Here is a 21,330-nt window from a genome sequence, read left to right as displayed (position 1 = left end):
GTTGACAGCTGCCAAATGAAAGGTGGACAACTCAGCATGCCACATGTGCTACCACGTGATTACAACCAATGAGAAAGCACCAGGTGTCCCAGAAGACACGTGGCGCAGAGCAATTGGAGGAGGCCAACAAGGCTGAGCCCAATCAGTGGAAACCCTAGCACTATAAATACAGCATCAACTCCACAAGGAAAGGAGATCATGACACATTCATTCACATTCAAGCATATTCAATTACATTCATTCACAGACAGTTACATTCAGGAACACTCTCAATCACAGGAAACTACAGAGTATTCAGCTATTAAGCAATACTCTTCAGATTTCCTTACTCTCATAACATTATCTTCTCCTACAAATACTTATTCTCACACCGGAGGGTTACCCCAAAGAGGACCCCTCTGTCCCTTTCTGAGGGGTAAGTTGACGGTGTTGTTCATTTTGTAGGTGGAAGAACACAGATCCAAGAAAACCATCGGTGAAATAGTATAATCACACCCGAGGAAAGTAGATCGTCTACCAGTGAGTCGATCCACGCTTCTTCACGCATAAAGAAACTAAAAAAAAGGACCTCAACATTTTAGTTAGATTTAGGCTTTCGAAAATGTTCAGCGGGTCCTGCTTGAACTCTCACTCATTTAAGCCTTATCCAAAAACTCACACCACTCCCCAAAGAACAATGGATAGAACAATGGAATATTGGAATAATGGTTAGTCCACGAAAATTGACCATTTTGGCCATGCAAAATAACATTGATAAAGGCAATCAATATTGTAAATTAAAATAAAAATTCTAATTTGGAAAACCATGGGCCTTACGCCGCATATCCAATCCATTCATGATAAGGCTGAGGGGTGTGGGGGGCGTGAGAGGGGGCGCGAGTGGGGGCTCCAGCCAATAATATTGTGACGTGTGGCAGAGAGAGAAACTTGATAATATGGGTGTTGGAGCCCCCGCTCGCGCCCCTGGCCCTGGTGTGGAGGGGCGCGAGCAGGAGGCGCGAGCAGGAGAAGAAAAGAAGAACAATTATGAGCCCAACGGCTATATTTAACATTCCCAAGCTCTCTTCACGCCGCGAGACCCCTTGCGCCTGCCTGGATTTCCGCGCTCGCGCCCCTCTCGCGCCCCTCTCGCGCCTCGGTGGTGTGGTGCTCGCGCCCCGGGGCGCGAGCGGATGGGCTCACGCGCCCCCTCTCGCGCTCCACACCCCTCGGCCTAATAAGTTGGAGTAGGTGAGGTGACGCCATGGAGCCTACCTCAGTTGATAAACGTTACATCTCATCAGTTTCGACGGCCAGGATTACATCTCACCAATCCTTCCAAGCTGTCACCAGGCCCGCGTGTCTGGGCATTGGCAAGCATGCGACAAACTTCAGTTGACAGATGGGAAGAGAATATAAGATAGATACCACCTCCCTATAAGATAGGACATCCTTTCCAAATAATTTATAATGTGTTTTCAAATGGTCCCTGTAACATTTTACACTTTCCAAATTTGATTATTTTTTTCTCTCACCCTAAAATTATCGTTTTTTCAACTAAGACCAGATAGTCAGACTACAAACTACTCTTTTTGGTTTTGTTCGTATGGATAATCATACAACCTCCGTCGGTTGGACCGGTCAATTTTCAGCGAGCGACGGTTGAATCGATGATCTTGCGCACTGGTTGGACCGATCTTGAGTAAATACTTATGTAACATATTTTAATTGTAGTTCATAAGAACCAAACTTATAATTTCTTAGGATGGGCAACACGTATCTTTTGTATCCGCCCTTCTCGAACTTCATCCGGCGCCGATGGTCACGAGGTGGTGTTCCCGTTCTACTTCCCCCGTTGCTCATCATCCTACTAGGGGTTGTTCATGAGGTATCGTTTTGCTACCTCAACCAAAGCCACTCCCGCCACGCTTTTTATCGTGGCCATTGTATCAAACCTTATAAGTTATAATTTCTTAGAGTGTTTGTTGGCCTCTAGCAAATTTAAGAATATGTTAAAACTATATTTATGGATAATTAAATTAAATATTTTCCAAACTTTTGAAAACATCTTTAATGATAAATATTTTACAACAATAATCATAAATGTACTCAGTATAAATCACGCATATAAGATATATTGTTAGAATCCAGAAAAGATATGACGAGAGAAAACCTTACCTTCTTTTAGAGATAGAGATGTCGCTTATACTGAGACCCTCAACTCTAAATATGAATTAAATACTCTCCATTGAACACAGTTGACCGCAACGTTCTAATGGAATTTTGTGCATCGATGTAAGCATGATTGATTCATAACTGAAAACTCTCATACACGTATAAATTGTCAACCAATCAAGAAAAGTATTGTATTTAAGTACAGCTAAATTATATTTTATCCTCCAAATCGTACTTTCTTATATTTGTTTTTTGTTTAAATTAACAACGATATAATATAAGTTTTGGAACCGATCTTACCAGTAAACCACTACAATAACCTATTACATTTTCAGACTCAAATTGCCAAGAAAAGAGAAGTAACTCTTAAATAAGATAGGTCACTCAAGCTCAAGGGGCTTCTATGTAGTTTACAAAAGTATAATAAAAAAATCTTTGAACTTAGGCTGAGGGGTGTGGGGGGCTTTAATGGGGGCTCCAACCAATAATATTATGACGTGTGGCAGAGAGAGAAACTGGATAAGGGGGGTGTTGGAGCCCCCGTTGGAGTCTCTGGCCCTGGTGTGGAGGGGCTCCAGCAGGGGCTCCAGCGAATTTTTTTTTTATTTTTTTATAAATATATTCAAACAACGTATTATTAAAAAAACTCATAAATTATTAAAAAAAACACACATTAATAAAAAAACACATTAATATATCTAAAAATAAAATAAAAATTAAAGTACTAAAAAAAACATTTTTCTTATTCTTCGGCTTGGTCTTCTTCGATCAACCTCTTTCGGATACGTTCCTTTTGCTTTTCCGTTAGCATTTGATCGACCGGATTTAGGTTACTGAAGTCTCTAGTAAGAAAGTCCAAATCTCTCATTCGACTTTTTTCCTTTGTCATAAGAGACCACCTCCATGGTTTTGTTGAATTTATTGAGGGATTCAACAAGATTGGCGATGTTTACGGCTTCCCCGTCAGCCGGTTTTTTCCCCTTGGCGTCCCTTCCCAATGGCCACCTCCTCGGCGGTGAAGACGTTTCCTCCTCCACAATGTTTAGGTCGAATCCAACGCAGCAATCCGACCCGGTTGAAGTGCTATACGCTCCAGACGAACTAGTTTTAGTCCGTTTCGGCCTTACTTCCGCATCAAAGTCCGGCGCCACCAGCTCAACCCACTTGGAACACCTTTTCAACCTCTCCCACAACTTTAAATCGTCCCACGTTTTCACCATCCCATACCTCCGCAAACACTCCTGCTTCCACTCTTTGACCGTGAAATTGTAAACCGCCAAATTATCACTGCCACTTGGTCTCATACGACCGCTGTTCCTGTTGAAAAGATTAGTAAACAAGCCGACAAATTTTCTGATTTCGGACCACCGACCCGAAATCATATCGGCGTTCCGCTCTGTACTCCCAACGAGCATGTAGAACGTCTCCCTAACCTTTGTCCAAAAAATCTTGCTCTTTTGGTAGTCGGCTGCAAAATGACTAAATAAATTAGATTTCCATTTAACTTTTTTATTTAACTTTTTTATTAAAAATCATTTTTAAAAACGTTAAAACAATTACCGCAACGCCGATCCTCAGAAATGACTATCCAAGCCCGACACAAGGCTTCCTTCTCATCCGATGACCACGGAGTGGCTTTCCGTTTCGTCCTCGGAGTCGAAGCCGGGTCCCGACCCGTCCGTTGCAACTTGTTTTTTCCGGTGGACGCGTCTGTTTGGTCCCGTAGCTTCACCGTGTGATTCTTGTGTCTCCGGAACAACAAAGTTAGGAGACGGTTGTGTGTTGGATGGTTGAAAGCCGGATGATTCTTGCGGCTCCGAATAAAACATCGGTTGGTGCGGTGACGACCATAAATCATCGTCAAGATAATCTGAATCAAGGTTTGGGAACCAATTTCCAGCCATTTTTTTTTAAAAAAAGTTGAGAAGATGAATTGATTTTGGGTGAAGGTTTGAAGTTTTGGTATAAAAATGGGTGAAATGGGGTATAATTATATAGGAAAAATATTTTTTTTTTGGTTTGTTCGGCTCCCAACGGTCAAAAAACCATCAAAAGTTGTGCAGTCCTCTTTCTTCTCCCGCTAACCGGCTCACGCCTGCATTGTTTTACGCGTTAGCGCCCCCGCTGGCACCCTGGTGGTGTGGTGTTTGCGCCTGGGGGCGCGAGCGGAGGGGCTCTAGCGCCCCCGTTGAAGCCCCACACCCCTCAGTCTTATGAATCTCATCTACAGCTGCACTATCTATCTTGACTCAAACTGACGTGGATCCAACCCATCAATATTGACCGTCACCTCACTTCCATCAAATAGTAATATTCCACATGGAATAAATCACACTATAAAACCAACTCTCCCAAATATTAATCTCACCACAACAAAAAAAACACTTCAAAAAGGTTAAAAAAACCTTTTGAGCCACCGTGTCCTGTCGCCATGGGCAGAGCCACCACCCAAATCTCGATGACCCACCGTGTCCTGTCCCCAAATCACAAGCACGACATAGTAGAAAACCCACGTGAGGTTCAGTTGTCCGGTTCAATATTCGGGTTTCTTGAGGAAGAAGCTGGCGTGATGTCATCGTCTGAAAGTAACGTGTATGATATCAAACAAGAAATTGAAGAAGACGATGAGTGTGAAAAGCCTGAAGATTCTGATGATAAGATTAAGTTTTGGGACACTCAACGCCAGAATTTACATGTAAGTTTTATCAGTGAAGAGGTAGGTCCCAGCAGAGCCCAGTTGGACCAGCAAGACTCACCTCAAAGAGGGACGTCTGCGCAGTTGAACCCGCAAGACTCACCTTCAAGAGGGACGTCTGCGTAAAGACTAAACTCGCAATACTCACCTTGAAGAGAGACGTCTGCGCAAAAACCAACTGGATCCGCAGGACCCACCATGCTCAGAGACGTGACGTCCTTACGCGCAGTACGCAAGCTGTACCCGCAGGAAAAGCCTCCCAATGGTCGACGTACTCCGCCTGTTCCCGCAGCAACGGATACTAGCCATCAGGGAAGGCTCCCGCTCAGCAAGGCTACACGCACAAGGCATTAACTCAAATAATTCAGTAATGTCACCTGAAGAGGGAATGAGCAAGCCGGGAATACTCCCGCCCAAAGCCGGGAAAACTCCCGCCCAAATGAGCCAGTCCGTACGCTACTGGAGGATCTTTTGTACTATACCTGCCAAGGTATGGACAAAAGATCTGACCAAAGCTGCGACAGCTCAATGACAACAGTACGACGAACAGCACGCTCTAGTACTTAATGTCACTATCAGCCGCTGCCTACTCACCAACCCCTGTCGTGGCACGTGCATAGCCTGCAGTTGGTGGAAAAGGAATAGTACACAGCCGGCCATGTCACTATCAGCCGCTGCCTACCCACCAACCACTAGCATGGCATGTGCGTAGCCCACAGTTGGTCGAAAAGGAATACTATTCAGCCGGCTGTACATGCTTGGAAACCTACCTTCGGCTATAAATACTCCAACACCTTGGAACGGTATCATCATCTTATGATCTTATATCTTCATATATTATCTGATATCTGCTCTAGTCATTTCTCTTAATATACACTTATATTCAAGAGCAATCTAGTCTGATTCTCACGCCGGAGGGTGGTCACAAGGAGGTACCCCCCCTTCTCAGTGACGAGCTCACGGTGTCTGTTTTGCAGGTCATCAGAAGAATAACCATCTTGCCGGACCTAACCCTCGTGGGAAACATCTATTTAACCCCCAGATTATCCGTAATCTGCCCGGGGTCGATTAGTGTTTCTTCATTGGCGCCATCCGTGCATAAAAGCTAGAACTTATTCTCAGTTTTTTCAAAACTTCTGGAAAGATGGTTAACGTTACTCCGGTCGCGAGGCCAGCGAGTGACCAAGAAACCCCGGTAATCACAACCCCAGCTACTGGGAGGAACACCGGCGAATACACAAATTTTACGAACACTACCCCGGTTACTCAAGCCGGGGCAAGTGCAGTAAATTTTACGAACACTACCCCGGTTACCCAAGCCGGGGCAAGTGCAGTAAATAATCATCCCCTGAGATTCATTGATACCCAGGTGGAAAGACAACGGACGAGGCTCCCCCACCAAACACTTGAACAAGTTAAAGCGTGGGCGGAAGCACGTCAGAAGGAATTCCAAGCTGAGTTGGACGAACGCTTACATTCCATCCAACAGGCTGACGAATTTGGAAGCACTCGACAACAGCTCAACATGAGCAGTGAGTGCGAGTACTCGGACGATGATCGGGAGGAATCCGACACCGACGCAAACCCTCGCCATAGGGCGAAAGGGAAGCGTAAGGAAACGGACTTCCAACCGAGAAGGAATTTCGAAGAAACCTTCAAACCAAGGAACGCGGGGGGAAACCCTCGTGACTTCTCCAAAACCTTTAGACCAACTGCTGCAAATGCGGGAACGTCCAAGTTTGCAAGGGACATTGCGGAAGCAATCGCCTCGAGAAGTGCCAAACAGATGTCCAACATCGGCACTTATGATGGTATATCCGACCCAGACGATCATTTGAACAGATTCATAGCGGGGGCAACCGTCAGCAACTGGACGGAACCCACGTGGTGTTATATGTTCCAGATGACGCTGGTTGGAGCAGCCAGAGCGTGGTTTGACCGTCTACCGGTCCACCACATCTACGATTGGGCGGACTTCCAACAGAAGTTCAGCCAACACTTCAGTCAACAAAGAAAGTATACCGAAGATCAATGGACGATCCTCAACTGCATCCGAGAGGAAGATGAGTCTTTACTAGACTTCATCACGCGCTTCAATTCAAAGAAGCTAAGTCTGGGCACTATTAGCGAAGATCTTGTTCGCGCTGCTTTCATCCAGGGCGCGAAGGACCCAGAGCTCATCCGCACCTTAACGGGTAAAGACGGCATGCCACCCACGTGGGATGCCATCATGACAGCAGCTAAACGCTTCGCGTAAACGGAAAAGCAACTGGGTAGAGATCTTCCCCAGAGCACAAACCTCTACACCCAGAAAACAAGAGAAAACAACGTCCTTACCGCCCGACTGAACAAAAAGAGGAAGCTAGGTATTTGGCAGTCAAGGATAAACTTTGACACCTCATCCGGCTCGCACCCTCGGTTAGGCGGAAAGGATAACATGCAGTCGTCGAACCGGAACTCCAGATGGACGCCACTCACCAAAAGCGTCACCGAGATATTCGCCACCGAGAGGCTCCCATGGCCAGAGGCTCCAATTATCCGACAGCGTCCAAACGCTGATCAAAGCAAATTCTGTGACTTCCACAGGACAAGAGGCCACACCACCGAGGAATGCTTAGACTTGAAGGACGTCGTCGAAGCATTTGTCAGAGATGGGACGCTCACGCACCTCGTGGCGTAATGAACGCTGAGCAGGCTAATGCGTGTAGAACCCCAGTTGGGGAAAACACGAATGAAACTGAAGCTTCAATGTTGGAGACTACATACTGCGTAAACAACGAGATTTCGAACCAGGTGAATATCGGCTCGAAAGGCTCGATGACCCCCCCATCCCAAGAACATGGAAGGGAGGTCAATTACACAGGTTGCATGTAGATCAATTCCAAACTTGTAAAGAAAAAGCCCAGAGCCATTTCTAATGGAAATGATTCTCCTTATCACATTGACGCTGATGGTCTTACATTTATACTTATGAACTTTCCACATTGATATGCCGGTATTCACCGCATAAATAAGTGTGAAAGTCGTTGCGTGTGGACGGCGGCAAAACCCGCATAAACACAAAAAACGGCAAAAATTTCTAAGAAATAAGGACAACCTTCACGCAGGTCAGTTATAGGTAAAGTTTGGTCATCCCACTAAATGAAAGTGACGGTCCTACCCGCACAACCATGATAGAGGAAACTGAACACTAACCTATTGACAACCGCGCGTCGAACGGTTAACTTATTCAAAACACTGATATGCCGGTATTCACCGCATAAATAAGTGGAGACGTCGTTGCATGTGGACGGCGGCAAAACCCGCATAAACACAAAAAACGGCAAACCTTCACGCAGGTCAGTTATAGGTAAAGTTTGGTCATCCCACTAAATGAAAGTGACGGTCCTACCCGCACAATCATGATAGAGGAAACTGAACACTAACCTACTGACAACCGCGCGTCGAACGGTTAACTTATTCAAAACACTTGGAAAATTGCTGTTAAACTAAAGTATGCACGAGCGAATCATATATTGTTTATGCGGCAAAACAAGTGCCAAATTAAGCTATAATATGCATGAGCAAGTCACATAACGTTTATAAAGCAAGTCATCCAGTGAAATTGGCGGTCCTACCCGCACAAACATTTATATTTCATAAAAAATTCAAACATTACAAGAATGGCCGGGTATTTACCCGCCTACAGAAATATAAATCTATCCTAACGGTGGGAAGGGATCTCAAGGTTCAAACTTCAGGACCACTCCCTCCAAACCCACTTGTACCCGCACCATCAGTTGGCTGTGGCGGTTCAAGGAAAGTCTTAAGAATGGTTAGCCCATCATCAGCAGCAGCAATTTCGTTCACCTTCTCCACCACCGGATGCGGGAAGGCAGCATACTGGTTCACTGCTTGGTCATAGGCAGCTTCGGTGTCCACATCATAAAGAAGGAAGTTGGAAGGCAGGATGCCCTTCTCAACAAACCCCAGACCAAGCAGAAAACCAGCCTTTTCCCCATCCTCATGGGAAGCGTTGAGGGCTGCGCTCATGGCATCGTTATAAGATGTGTTCGTGAAGATCCGATGCACAACCTACAACAAGAAAAAATACAAAGTATCAAAACCTTTTCTAAGTACAAAGGAAAGCGTAAAGATATTATGAAGCTACGCATACCTGCGACAACGCTTCTCGTAGAAGCCATTCCTTGGTGATCAGAGCCTCCTGGAGGGCAGCTTGAGCTTGGTTACAGGCGCGTTCGGCTTCATTTTTTGTTAAGGTTGGCAAGTAACACTTCCTTAGCAGCAGCCTCTTCAACGCCCTTTAGCTTACGCTCAGTGTGGTCAAGCATACCCCTCTGATCCAAGATCTCTTGGAGCTTCTTGGCGTCTTCCATAGCCAAAGCATCATGAGCCTGCTGAAGCCTCTCTAGTTTGGCTTTAAGCTCCTCATTTTTGGCGCGCAGAGGTTCAGCAATGGCTTCAGCCTTGGTGGCCCTCTCGGTCGCGTTCCGAGCAGTTTCCTTAGCCAACCGAAGCTGTTCGTTAACAGCTTGGGTAGCCTTGGAACGGGCCTCGAGCCGGGCCTGCACTTCAACCTCGAGGGCCTTGAAGGCCTTTTCCTTCTCCGCAGCAATTGCGGAAAGTCTCCTGTTCTCCTCCCGGATAGCCCGCGCCTGAGCCACTTCTTGGATACGCGCAGCCTTTAACTTGTCGTTTTCACGACAAAGCAACTCGACGCGCGGCTGCATCCGGGCAAGGAGAATCCGAAGCTCATTTGTCAGCCTACCCTCCTGGTAGCTAGACATGGCTTCCCCCAACGCGCCACTTGGGCCGCGTGACGCGCCCACTCGACGCAGTCCACAGCCGTCCGAAGGGTTGTTCCCCGACGGATGTTCCACCGTGGAACATACACCTCATTGGAATCCGACACTGTAAAAACAAAAAACAGTTAGGAAAAGACGATATAAAAAAACAAAAAAAAAAAGGCCAAAATAACCCTACGCACCTGTAGGGTCGACAACAGGCCGGTAGCCGCCGAACCCATCACCCGAACCTAAGGGATATCCATCCAAGAGGTCAGGCAGATGGGAATAAGGCAGAGATTGGCTAGAAGCCCCAAACATACCTGCTGAACCGGCCGGAGACGAGGTAGTCACCGGTGCCGGAGGCACGGTTGAAGCCGCCGCGGTAGAGACCATCGGAGGTGAACTCACGGGAGGTGAACTCACAACCGTGGCCGCCGCTGCGGAGGAGCCCGCAGAAAAAATCACCGCCGGCTCAGTAAAGGATGCAGTGAAGATGGTACTGACAGCCGGCGGAGATGACGTCACAATTGGAACAATTGCCTCAACCGGGTGAGCAACTGAACCAACACTTGAAACAGGCGCGGCCGCCTGGGTCATCGCCTCGAGTAGGTTGACCAAACCTACCGTCATGGGTCGAGAGACGCTCCTCCCCGCTCCACTCTGGAATGCGGTAGCATCCACGCCTGCATGAAGACGATATTAAAAACAATGGCGGAAAGAATTGCGGTAAGATTAATTTACACTTACGAGTTTTCCTGAGCTTGAAGGTTCTGACAGGCGGGGACGAACCGGATGGAGCCGGCCTCTTCACGCCGGTCACCGTCGTCGTACTGGGCGGATCGGAGGTGACAGCTGTCTCAACCTCCGGGACAGTTGTCTCACCACCACCAGGGTTCCCCGCCACCTCCTTACTTTCGGTCTCCGAGTCAGACCGGTTCCCCTGATCGGCGGTGGAGGCAACCTTCGCCTTGCCCTTCGCGCCAGCTGCCTTCTTCTTCCTCACGAAGAAAGGACCGTCTGCGGATTCCTCATCAGAAGATGACAAAATTAGAGGAATTCCAGCAGAGGTTTGAGCATGGAGAGGACGGGGGTTAAAGAAACCCTTACCTGGCCGCGTGGCGCTCAAAATCTCGTGGCCCGACGGGTAGACCTCCACGAACCTATCCGCCGTTTGCTCCAAGATGGGCAACTCGTTCTCGTCGAGAGCACGAGTACCCAGCCGAGTGGGACCACCGCTCTCACGCGGTTGCAGAAGCGACTGCAAATTGTTCCCCTCTGAAAATAAACAGAAAAGCAGTTAGAAGAAAAACCCTAAATCAGCAAAAAGATATGAAGCATACCGTAAGGGATAGAGTTCAAACCGTATTAGAGGACGATGGGAATCTGTGGCGCCTCTGCCCCGGCATCCTTCCATACCCGGCTCATCCCAAGCATCACCATCCCAGACTCCGCAAAGCGGTAAACCGGAGTCTGGATCTGGGAGATCTTGGCGAACCATTCCGCCTCTTGGTAATTGGAGGCGTGAAGGCTAGGGAGCGCCCTCCCGTTCTTAAACGTCATCGCAATGGGGACGACGCGAGCGGAGGCATAGAAAAACTCCCGCTTCCAAGAACGAAGACTACGCTCGGTAGCGCAGATCTTCAAACCCTTGATCCGATTGACCAAGGTATACCAGCCCTGGATGCACCTTCAGGAATAGAAGGTCATCAGGCGGTCGACGCGGGGCTCAACGCCCAGAATATGGCACACCCATTCAAAATGGCGAACCTTTGCGATCGCCATCGGGTGCACCTCCGTTAGGTGTACACCATGTCTCTCCAAAACACGGTACACAAACTTCGTCAATGGGAACCTCAGATTCCCATAGACGAAGAATGCAGCATACACCCCTATCTTGCCCTTGGGGGCATCATATACCGTCTGGTGAGACTCAGGAAACTCAGGCTCGAAAGGCTCGAGCATGAACTTCTTGACGATGTACTGGTACAGGTCGACGGAAAGAGCACACTGGCACTCGCCAGCAGTACTCTTATCATCCTTATCAGACGCGGACATCGGATTCTCGGTGTATACTTCGGACTCCTCGGCAATAGCCTCAGGATCACGAATGGAAGACATGTTTTGGAAGATGGAAAAAAGAACGATTTCAGGAGAATGCTCGACAAAAGTTAGAGTATTCGCCGAAAATCGCTTAGAAGAAGAAGTGAAACTGTGAATTGAGATGCATCCTCTCCTCCCTTTATATACTCATCGCAATGAATGCGATGAATTTAATGCGGGAGAGACGGAAAAGCGCAGGTGCAATGAAACTATGACACGTGGAAAAAGCAAGCTGACAACAGCTGTCGACAGGACGTGCGCCGTAAACTTCGCGGCCACGCGCCCGAAAACTCGCGCCCACGCGCCTGAAAAAGCGTCTGGAATGACCATATACTGTCACGTCGCCATAACTTCATGCACGTCCTGAACCTGTCAGAAGAAACCGTCAGACCACGCTGACGTCCCTTCAACAGTTGGACTGTTCTTATCCTTTCACCAACTCTTCGAATTTCAAAAAGATTCAAAAAGATTCAAAAGTAAGCGGGACTATACCCCTTACCTTGGCAACCAAGTAACTATAAGACAGGTGCGGATACAGTGTCAAGGCAAAACCCTTCACATACTTAGCAACTGCAGGGAATTGAAGCCAAGAATACCTCGGCAACCAAGTAACTATAAGACGGGTGCGGGTACAGTGTCAAGGCAAAACCCTTCACATACTTAGCACCCGCAGGGAATTGAAGCCAGGAATGCCTTGGAAGTAAAGTAACTATAAGGCGAGTGCAGGTACAGTGTCAAGGCGAAACCCTTCACATCCTTAGCACTCCGCAGGGAATTGAAACCAAGAAGGATCTTCTGGGCCATGCTTGCGGAAAGGGATATAACACCCCCGCATAGCGGGAACGTTGAGAACTAGATTGTTGGAAGCTCCAAGATGGAATTGGTTGTTTAACATAATTGATCACTATGTTTAAAACTACCAAAACCCCGTGGAGAATCTACACAAGTGAAACTCAACGCTCCCGACTTGCGAGGAGGTTACACACCTACCCGCATCATACCCAAAGATCAATCAGAACAGTGGGAAATTCTGCACGTGACATTAGGAAACCCGCGGGAAGAATCCCCGCGGAGAACCTTAAAACTAAACCCTTTTCAAAACCCCTTGCTTAAGTCCAAAAGTTCACCTCACTTATTAACAATTCATGAGAACATTGGACTGGGGGGACTTGAAGAGGTAGGTCCCAGCAGAGCCCAGTTGGACCCGCAAGACTCACCTCAAAGAGGGACGTCTGCGCAGTTGAACCCGCAAGACTCACCTTCAAGAGGGACATCTGCGCAAAGACTAAACTCGCAAGACTCACCTTGAAGAGAGACGTCTGCGCAAAAACCAACTGGATCCGCAGGACCCACCATGCTCAGAGACGTGACGTCCTTACGCGCAGTACGCAAGCTGTTCCCGCCGGAAAAGCCTCCCAATGGTCGACGTACTCCGCCTGTTCCCGCAGCAACGGATACTAGCCATCAGGGAAGGCTACCCGCGCAGCAAGGCTACACGCACAAGGCACTAACTCAAATAATTCAGTAATGTCACCTGAAGAGGGAATGAGCAAGCCGGGAATACTCCCGCCCAAAGCCGGGAAAACTCCCGCCCAAATGAGCCAGTCCGTACGCTACTGGAGGATCTTTTGTACTATACCTGCCAAGGTATGGACAAAAGATCTGACCAAAGCTACGACAGCTCAATGACAACAGTACGACGAACAACACGCTCTAGTACTTAATGTCACTATCAGCCGCTGCCTACTCACCAACCCCTGTCGTGGCACGTGCATAGCCTGCAGTTGGTGGAAAAGGAATAGTACACAGCCGGCCATGTCACTATCAGCCGCTGCCTACCCACCAACCACTAGCATGGCATGTGCGTAGCCCACAGTTGGTCGAAAAGGAATACTATTCAGCCGGCTGTACCTGCTTGGAAACCTACCTTCGGCTATAAATACTCCAACACCTTAGAACGGTATCATCATCTTATGATCTTATATCTTCATATATTATATGATATCTGCTCTAGTCATTTCTCTTAATATACACTTATATTCAAGAGCAATCTAGTCTGATTCTCACGCCGGAGGGTGGTCACAAGGAGGTACCCCCCCTTCTCAGTGACGAGCTCACGGTGTCTGTTTTGCAGGTCATCAGAAGAATAACCATCTTGCCGGACCTAACCCTCGTGGGAAACATCTATTTAACCCCCAGATTATCCGTAATCTGCCCGGGGTCGATTAGTGTTTCTTCAATCAGTTAATAATTGATTTTTTTCTTTTGTTTTCTGAACGATTAGATGTTACATTTTACGGTTCAATCTCCGATTTTAACGGCTAAATGTTAATAATTTATTACCAAATTTCAGTTTTTATAATTCTGTTTTTTTTAACATAATAATTATACAAAAGGTAAGACAATAAAAATGTATTTCCGGTAAAATAATAAATAAATAAATAAATATGTATAAAGTTGAATTTATTAAACTAAAGTGTTTACTAATCCCCGAAAATTAATTAATATAACTATATTATTTGGCTGATTTGAGACACGATTTGATTTTACAACTGGATCATGACTCGGCTCAAAATCTAAATAATATTGAGCTCGAGCTCGGCTTGGTTTAAATCAAACCAAGCAAGGGCTAGTTTGGGTCTGGCTCATTAAGAAATCGAGTCAAACTCGGCTTGGCTTGTTTATACTTGAGCCAATTTCGAGCTAATTATTTTTTAACAAGCTTCAAGCCTTGAGCTTTTTTAAGTCCCCTATTAACGGTTTTCTTTTTTTTTTATCAATTTGTGACAGACAACATTATATAGAACAAGTTTGGAATCCAAAATCCGAAACATAACAAAAGAAGCACTCGGCGAAATTGAGACAACCGGGAATTCATGTTCTTGCTTGAGACCGGACTCTGGCGCTGCAGGAGCTGCCGGATGCTAAAAATTTGCAACCGCCTGCAAAACTCCGGTTTCGATTCTGCTATCTGCAAATCCAAATGGAAGAGCTCGTTAGATATTCCATCAGGAGAACACACCTTTTTGGACGTGATCGATAACTCCGGTGGCCGTAAAAAAGGTGCGGTGAGGGTGATAATCGAGTTGGAATTACGAGGTCAATTCGAGATGAAGAAAGGGGGTGATGATTATAACAGTCTGGTCTGCAAACTTCCCGACGTGTTTGTTGGGAAGTGTGACAGATTACGGACTGTTATAAAAATAATGAGTTTGGGTGCAAAAAGATGCATGAGAGAGAAGAAAATGCATTTGGGGCCATGGAGAAAGCAACAATATATGCAAGCGAAGTGGCTTAGGGTGATGGAGCGGACAACTACCACCACCACGGTATCACCACCACTAGCGATGGATGTTGGTTTTGCTCAGCCAACGAAAGCTAGGGCGTCGATGCTGACGATGGATCTTCTTGACGATTTGTCGAATATGTCTTATTTGTATGCTCATGTTGTTGAGATTTTGTAGAAAGTGTGATCTAAGTGAAATTTTGTTACATGATTATGAATATATATTATTCGTTGGCGAATGGCAAACAACCACCACCACGGGACACCGTTGGCCACCTCATGCCCCACCACCCTTACCGTAAAGAATCGATATGCAGTGAATATTAACAAGAAATCTTGGTTTCACAATGGTCGTTGGTGATGAGTCTTGAGCAATGCTAAAGTTGATGCCATGTGATCTGGAGGTCACGAGTAGAGTAGGTGGAAACAACCTCTTCTAGAAATACATGGTAAAGATGTGCAATCAAACACAAGTTGGCCAAACATCCCTCGAGATCCGTGTACGCGGCGTTGCCCTTTTATTAGCCAGCCAGCTTTTAGTAGGAATGCATCGTAAAAGATACACAAGTTAGCCTCACAATGCTCAGGATTTGCACACGCAAGAGTATTATTTTGTAAACTGACGTTGCTCTTTTTATTGACGAGCAATGGTGGTGTTGGTTGTTAAGAGAGGGAAAGACGTCTCAAGTGTTGACATGCAACATAAGGTAGTGACTGATGGTGGTGAAGTGGCGGTGATAGGGAAGCTATTGGTTTGCGTCGGTCTTTTAATAATTATTTTTTAAAATTTTTTTTACATATATGTAATATGCAGGTTAAATGTATGTAAAAAATTACAATATTTTATTACACACCGAATTGACTTTTTACATAGATGTAACTAACGTTTACACTAGAATAATCATCACACATATTTTTCACTTCTGTTTTACTTTTTAATCAGATTTAATCTAAATACATTTCTATATCTATTTAAATAATTGTGTGGTCCATATTGAGTTCTTAAAATTTGTACTAACTCATCAAGTTTTTTAAACATCATTCCCCGTTTATATAGTTATAATAAAAACCTATAACGCACCACTTGTTAGAGCTATTAATGCTTGCACTAGTGAGAAGTTTTTCCTCATTATCTCACATTTCGTGATTATTTCATTGTATTCGTTGCAATGTATTAGAGCACAGGAAGTCCTCCCACTTCTTTATGTTTTTTTTTTTCCTGTCATTTTATTCTACATGTAACAAAATAAAATTTTTAAATAAATTAGCCTTTTACGTTTAACTTTGTTAGCGATTTTTGTTTTTCACTAAGAGTATAAATGAGTATGAATGGTGAGTTTCTTTATTTTATTTTTCTTTTCTTTCGTGTTATTTTCTTTTTAATCACTTTGATTTTATTGTTCTGACAGTCGAAAGATTAATTACAACCTTGATCTAGTCGGCAACAGTGACATCTTGTGGTTATTAGCGGCAACCAGATCAAAGGATCAATAGGACCCAGATGTAGCCAACGGCGGAGTCGTGGTGTGGTGGCCAACAACGTTTATGAACCAAAACTGTACCCTCTGCTTTGGTGGTGTGTGGGTACCAGAGACAGATGGTGGTTGGCAACGGTGTTGTACCCTAAGCTTTATTGCTTGTACATCCAAAGATTTTTTTTTTTTTCAAATAAACCAATAGTTAAATGTCACCTGGAACCTGATATCGTAGAAAACCTTTAAAATTAAACAGTAAATCCACGTGTAGTATATTTTGTAATTAATATATGCTTAATATGAAAATAAGTTTTCTAAATTCAAGTATAACATTAAAGTTGAAAATAAAGTAACCGATTATTTAAATGGTTACAAACCAAAATTTATTTATTTATTTATTTCTATCGACTAGTTTTAGAGGCCGTGTCACACACGTGATTATCCAAATTATAAAATTATAAGTAAAGCAAATAATTATATAACGCATTTGAAAAAATATATTACATCTATGTCTGAATCTATAATATTTATACATAAATTAATTTTATTTATATCACAAAATGATTTTTTTTAAATGAACTTAATAAAAAAATGCACGTACAAATTCTAACTTTCATGTGTTTGACATTTACACTTTGAACCCGTAACAAATTTAATGATAAATTTATTTGCATTCTCAAACTTTTAAAAATACTTAGATTTCTTATTTTTTACCTGTAACAAATTTTGATCATAACTGTAGTTAACTTGTACCAAACAATTTATTTACCAACTTTTGACCCATAAAATCAAATTTAACTTTCACAAAAAACCCGGAACAATCCTAGATAAAAATACTAATTAAGAAATAAAATATGATAAACCTTGTTATGTCTGAAAGTGATTGGTATGTACTATCTTTACGTTTTAACATATATATAGTTTAGTAAATTAACCGAAAAATAAATGAATAGTTTTAAAGCATAGATTTATAATTAATAAATTTATATGACAATTTATAATAATAATAATAATAATAATAATAATAATAATAGATAAATTGATTGATTTAAAAAAACTGGATTGACTTTTAAGCATATATTTATAATTTAATGATTAAAAAATAACTTTGTAAAATAAAAGCATATTCAAGTTTTATTTTTCTTTACAATCTCCCACAATATACATAGTACAATATATTAATGATAATATTTAAAATTATATGATTTTTCAATCTTTGACAAACATGATTTATTGTTGATTTTTGGATTCATCAAGTAGTTTGGAATATATAGTAAAAAAATATTTCAATATTTATTTTGATAAAAATATAAATATAAAAAGAAAGTGAATAATTATTGATATATTACATATATTAGGATTAATTAAGTTAGTTTTGAAGGGAAAAGAATGATAAGAATTAATCAAGACCTGACAAGTGTCCACAATTATTTTACTTTATTAGAATAGGTAGATTATAAAAGTTTGCAATATTTGACTTAAGGCGTAAAAACGAGGCCCCTAAGTTTTAACCATATCAGCACATGGAATGATATATTGATTGAGGATGAAATGTATGGATTCTGGATGATTCCAAAGAACTTTCTCAAGAAAATGATGGCTATATCATATATGTATCATGCTTCATTCGGTTTTAACTTTTCTGTATTATTAGAAGGTTTAAAAGGATATTTTTGTTTTACTTATTTTGTTTAACGTATAACTTTTCATCCCGTTTAACCAAACTAGATAATATATATTTTTTTTGTCAGGAAGCAAGGGGGTTCAATCAAAGATATATTTAACATTAAAAACTTTACTCTTAATTACAAACCAGAAGGGTTCAAAGGTATACAAACGTACTTTTTGGATGTGCATACCCATAGTACGAGAGAAACATAATAGTAGGATTTGTTGTATGCTCGCAAAAGCACCGATTGCCCCAAAAAGATATGGTTACACACAACACATCCACGAAAAATCGAATTGAAACACATCTAATTCAAAAGTTAGCAAATTCATATTTGACAAAAGAGAACGGAGCCAAGATGGCAAAAACTAACCCACTTAAAACAAGCATATCAAGGCCACGGAATATGAACAAATACAAAATATTAACAGGCGCCCACCTCTCATAACCAAATTTATTTAAGTATAATCTAAATCCATGATTTTGTTCCTGGTTATTTTTTTTTTCCTAATTTAATTATTAGGATCTATTTCTTTTCTTCAGTAAAATGTTATTGGAAATCAGGCCCCGGAAATCAAATATGAGAACACACAATTTGAACAACTATAACTCAAGCTCCTTTAAAGGTATCCTTTAAAAAAGAATAAACACAATGAACTTAACCAAATCGGCTTACTTAAACTCTTTATACTATACAACTTTATCAAGATTAATCCTTCAAATAACATTTTCACACTTATTTATTTTGTAACGTAATTTCAATTTTGGTTGAGAGTTTCAACTCTCCGATATTGATTTAACAATATCAAGGACATGAATACATGCTAATACTATTTCACAAAAATATTCTCTTATATTCATCACAAACTAATTAGGCACTCTACTATCGAACTTATCTATAATCACTTAAAAGTCATATAATCCAAACAAGACATGTTACAACACTTAAACGACAGGGACCATATAGGTCGACATCTTCGGTAACTTGTCGAGAAGATCCATAGTCAGCATTGACTCCCGGGCCCTAGTCCTAACCACGTGTGGCGGGTCACGGTCAACCGCCAACGGTTCAACCGTCGGCATGGATGTTGTGCGTTCAACCACTCTAAGCCACTTAGCCTCCATGTACGGTTGCTTCCTCCACGGCCCCAAATGCATCTTCTTCTCCTCCATGCATCGTTTCGCAGCGTTACTCATTATTTTTATCACCGTTAGCAACCTCTCAACTTTACCAACGAACACCTCGGGCAGCTTCGATACAAGACTGTTGTAATCGTCGCTTCCTTTCTTCATTTCGAACTGACCACGAAAATCTAACTCTATGATCACTCGTGTCTCGCTTTTCTTGCGGTTCGACTTGTCGATCACGTCAATGTACGTGTGTTCACCTGTGAAATGATGATTTTTATTAGAAAATCATGATAATTATGTAAACGAGATCCGGGTTTTAATTTTTGTTAGGAAACGTAAAAGTACCTGAAGTTTAATTAATAAAAGAATTAAATAATACAAAGTTTTACGAGTATATTTATATACTATCCTTTGTTGGTAATTTCGAATGATCTTCCTTGAAGTGTAAGGCAAGTAACTTGGCGAGTAAGGCATAAGTTATTTAAAGAATATATATGGATCCTAATACTTCCTAATACATGTCGGTTTAGGTTGTTAGGTTTGTTTAATTGTTTATTAAATTACCTATTGTTTAGGAATCCTAGTTAGACTCAAACGTGTTTAGGTTTGGTCTATATAAACCGTGTAGTGTTTCATTATTGTAATTGAGTTTTGAGTGAGTTTCTCAATAAAAGTGTTTGGGTGTTTAGCCAAATACGTGTTCCGGTACCAATTCTCTTTATCCTTAATATATTTCATTATGTATACTATTAAATTCAATTATTTTATTGTTTTTTTAATTACCAACTCATTTTACACGGTTCTAACCTAATTCTACTAGAAAACCGAAGTAAAAATTACAAAATTTTACGAATGAGCGAAATACAAAAAGGTTACACGAAAGAACAGGCAAGGTAATTTTATTAATTAAAAAGGAAAACAATTCAGAATTTTGTTTCTTATGTCTGGTTTGGTTAACGTCTATCATTCCGTGTGTGGATAAAATGTTCTTTGTTGGTAGTTGGAAAAATAATAATTAAACTTAACGTGATTAACCCACCTCTAGACACATCTAGAGACTAATTTATGGGTATTAATTTAGGATAATCCATATATGGTAATGAATAATGATTGGTTTTCTATATCAAGTTATTTAAGAAATAATAATTACCTGATGGGATGTCTGAGGAGCTCTTCCATTTGGACTTGCAAATGGCTGAATTGTAACCGGAGTTTTGTAACCGCCGGCAGATTTCTCTCATGCGGCAGGTCCGACAGCCGCCGGAAACATGTCTCGAGCAAGAACATACATTGTCGGCCGTATCTAGTTCCGCAAGTACTTCCTTTGTTGTAGTTCGGATTCTTGATTCTAACGATGTTGTTCTGTACAACGTTGCCTGTGACGAATAGGATTAAATTATTTAAACGTCTAGATTTTATTTAAATTATTTAAATGGATATAAAGTACAAAACTTACATGTAAATTTTGATGTTGGGTTTCCCAAAATTTAATCTTGTCGTTGATCTTTTCTAGGTTTTCATCCTCGTCCTCGTCGTCATCAATGTGGTGAAACATGTCGGTTTCTGGGGACGATAACAACGTTGTATCATTCTCTAGAAACCCGAATATGGTACCGGACAGTTGGATGCAAGGTTGATCACCGGGGTTGTCTCCACCGCTAGAATTGTGGCTCGATGACAAGACGCGGTGGCTCATTGGAATTCTGGTGGTGGCTCCGCCCATGGATCGGCCTAGCCTTACACGTTATTTTTTTGTTTATTTGAGAGGTTTTTGTTGTTGCTATGGAAATAATAATGAAATAGGGTGGTTATATAGGGTGGTGATTGACTGCCACGTGGATATGTTGCTATTTGATGGTTCTCATCTTGACGGTCTAAGATGGTGGGCCCAACAGCTTGAATCCACGTCAGTATTGAGTCAGTAATTTCTCTTGGATATATTCGAATATTCGGAAATTCATTTTTTATTTTTTAAATTACTCAATAGACCTTTAGGTTTTGCACTTTAGCTTTTAAAAGTTTCTAGTTTTTAG

At 42.6% G+C, this 21,330-nt stretch overlaps 2 protein-coding genes across 2 annotated transcripts; one reads left to right on the top strand and one right to left on the bottom strand.

Annotated features, from left to right (window-relative positions):
- Positions 1-4,524: 4,524 nt before the first annotated feature.
- Positions 4,525-14,786, top strand: LOC143604292 (uncharacterized). Its single transcript, XM_077080819.1, has 2 exons — positions 4,525-4,849; positions 14,527-14,786. The coding sequence occupies exons 1-2, from the start codon at positions 4,586-4,588 to the stop codon at positions 14,662-14,664; spliced, it is 402 nt and encodes a 133-aa protein (XP_076936934.1). The 5' UTR covers positions 4,525-4,585; the 3' UTR covers positions 14,665-14,786.
- A 4,266-nt stretch (positions 14,787-19,052) lies between these two features.
- On the bottom strand, positions 19,053-21,067 carry LOC143604291 (uncharacterized). Its single transcript, XM_077080818.1, has 3 exons — positions 20,754-21,067; positions 20,448-20,673; positions 19,053-19,554 (listed from the first exon to the last, which is right to left on the bottom strand). Exons 1-3 carry the CDS (start codon positions 21,018-21,020, stop codon positions 19,112-19,114), a joined length of 936 nt encoding a protein of 311 aa, XP_076936933.1. The 5' UTR covers positions 21,021-21,067; the 3' UTR covers positions 19,053-19,111.
- Positions 21,068-21,330: the final 263 nt, after the last annotated feature.

The sequence above is a fragment of the Bidens hawaiensis genome, unplaced genomic scaffold (assembly GCF_021521415.1).
Source record: "Bidens hawaiensis isolate Kalapana, Puna unplaced genomic scaffold, B.hawaiensis_p1.1 tig00064644_1, whole genome shotgun sequence".
Taxonomy (NCBI): domain Eukaryota; kingdom Viridiplantae; phylum Streptophyta; class Magnoliopsida; order Asterales; family Asteraceae; genus Bidens; species Bidens hawaiensis.
This window is presented reverse-complemented; position numbering and strand designations above follow the sequence as displayed.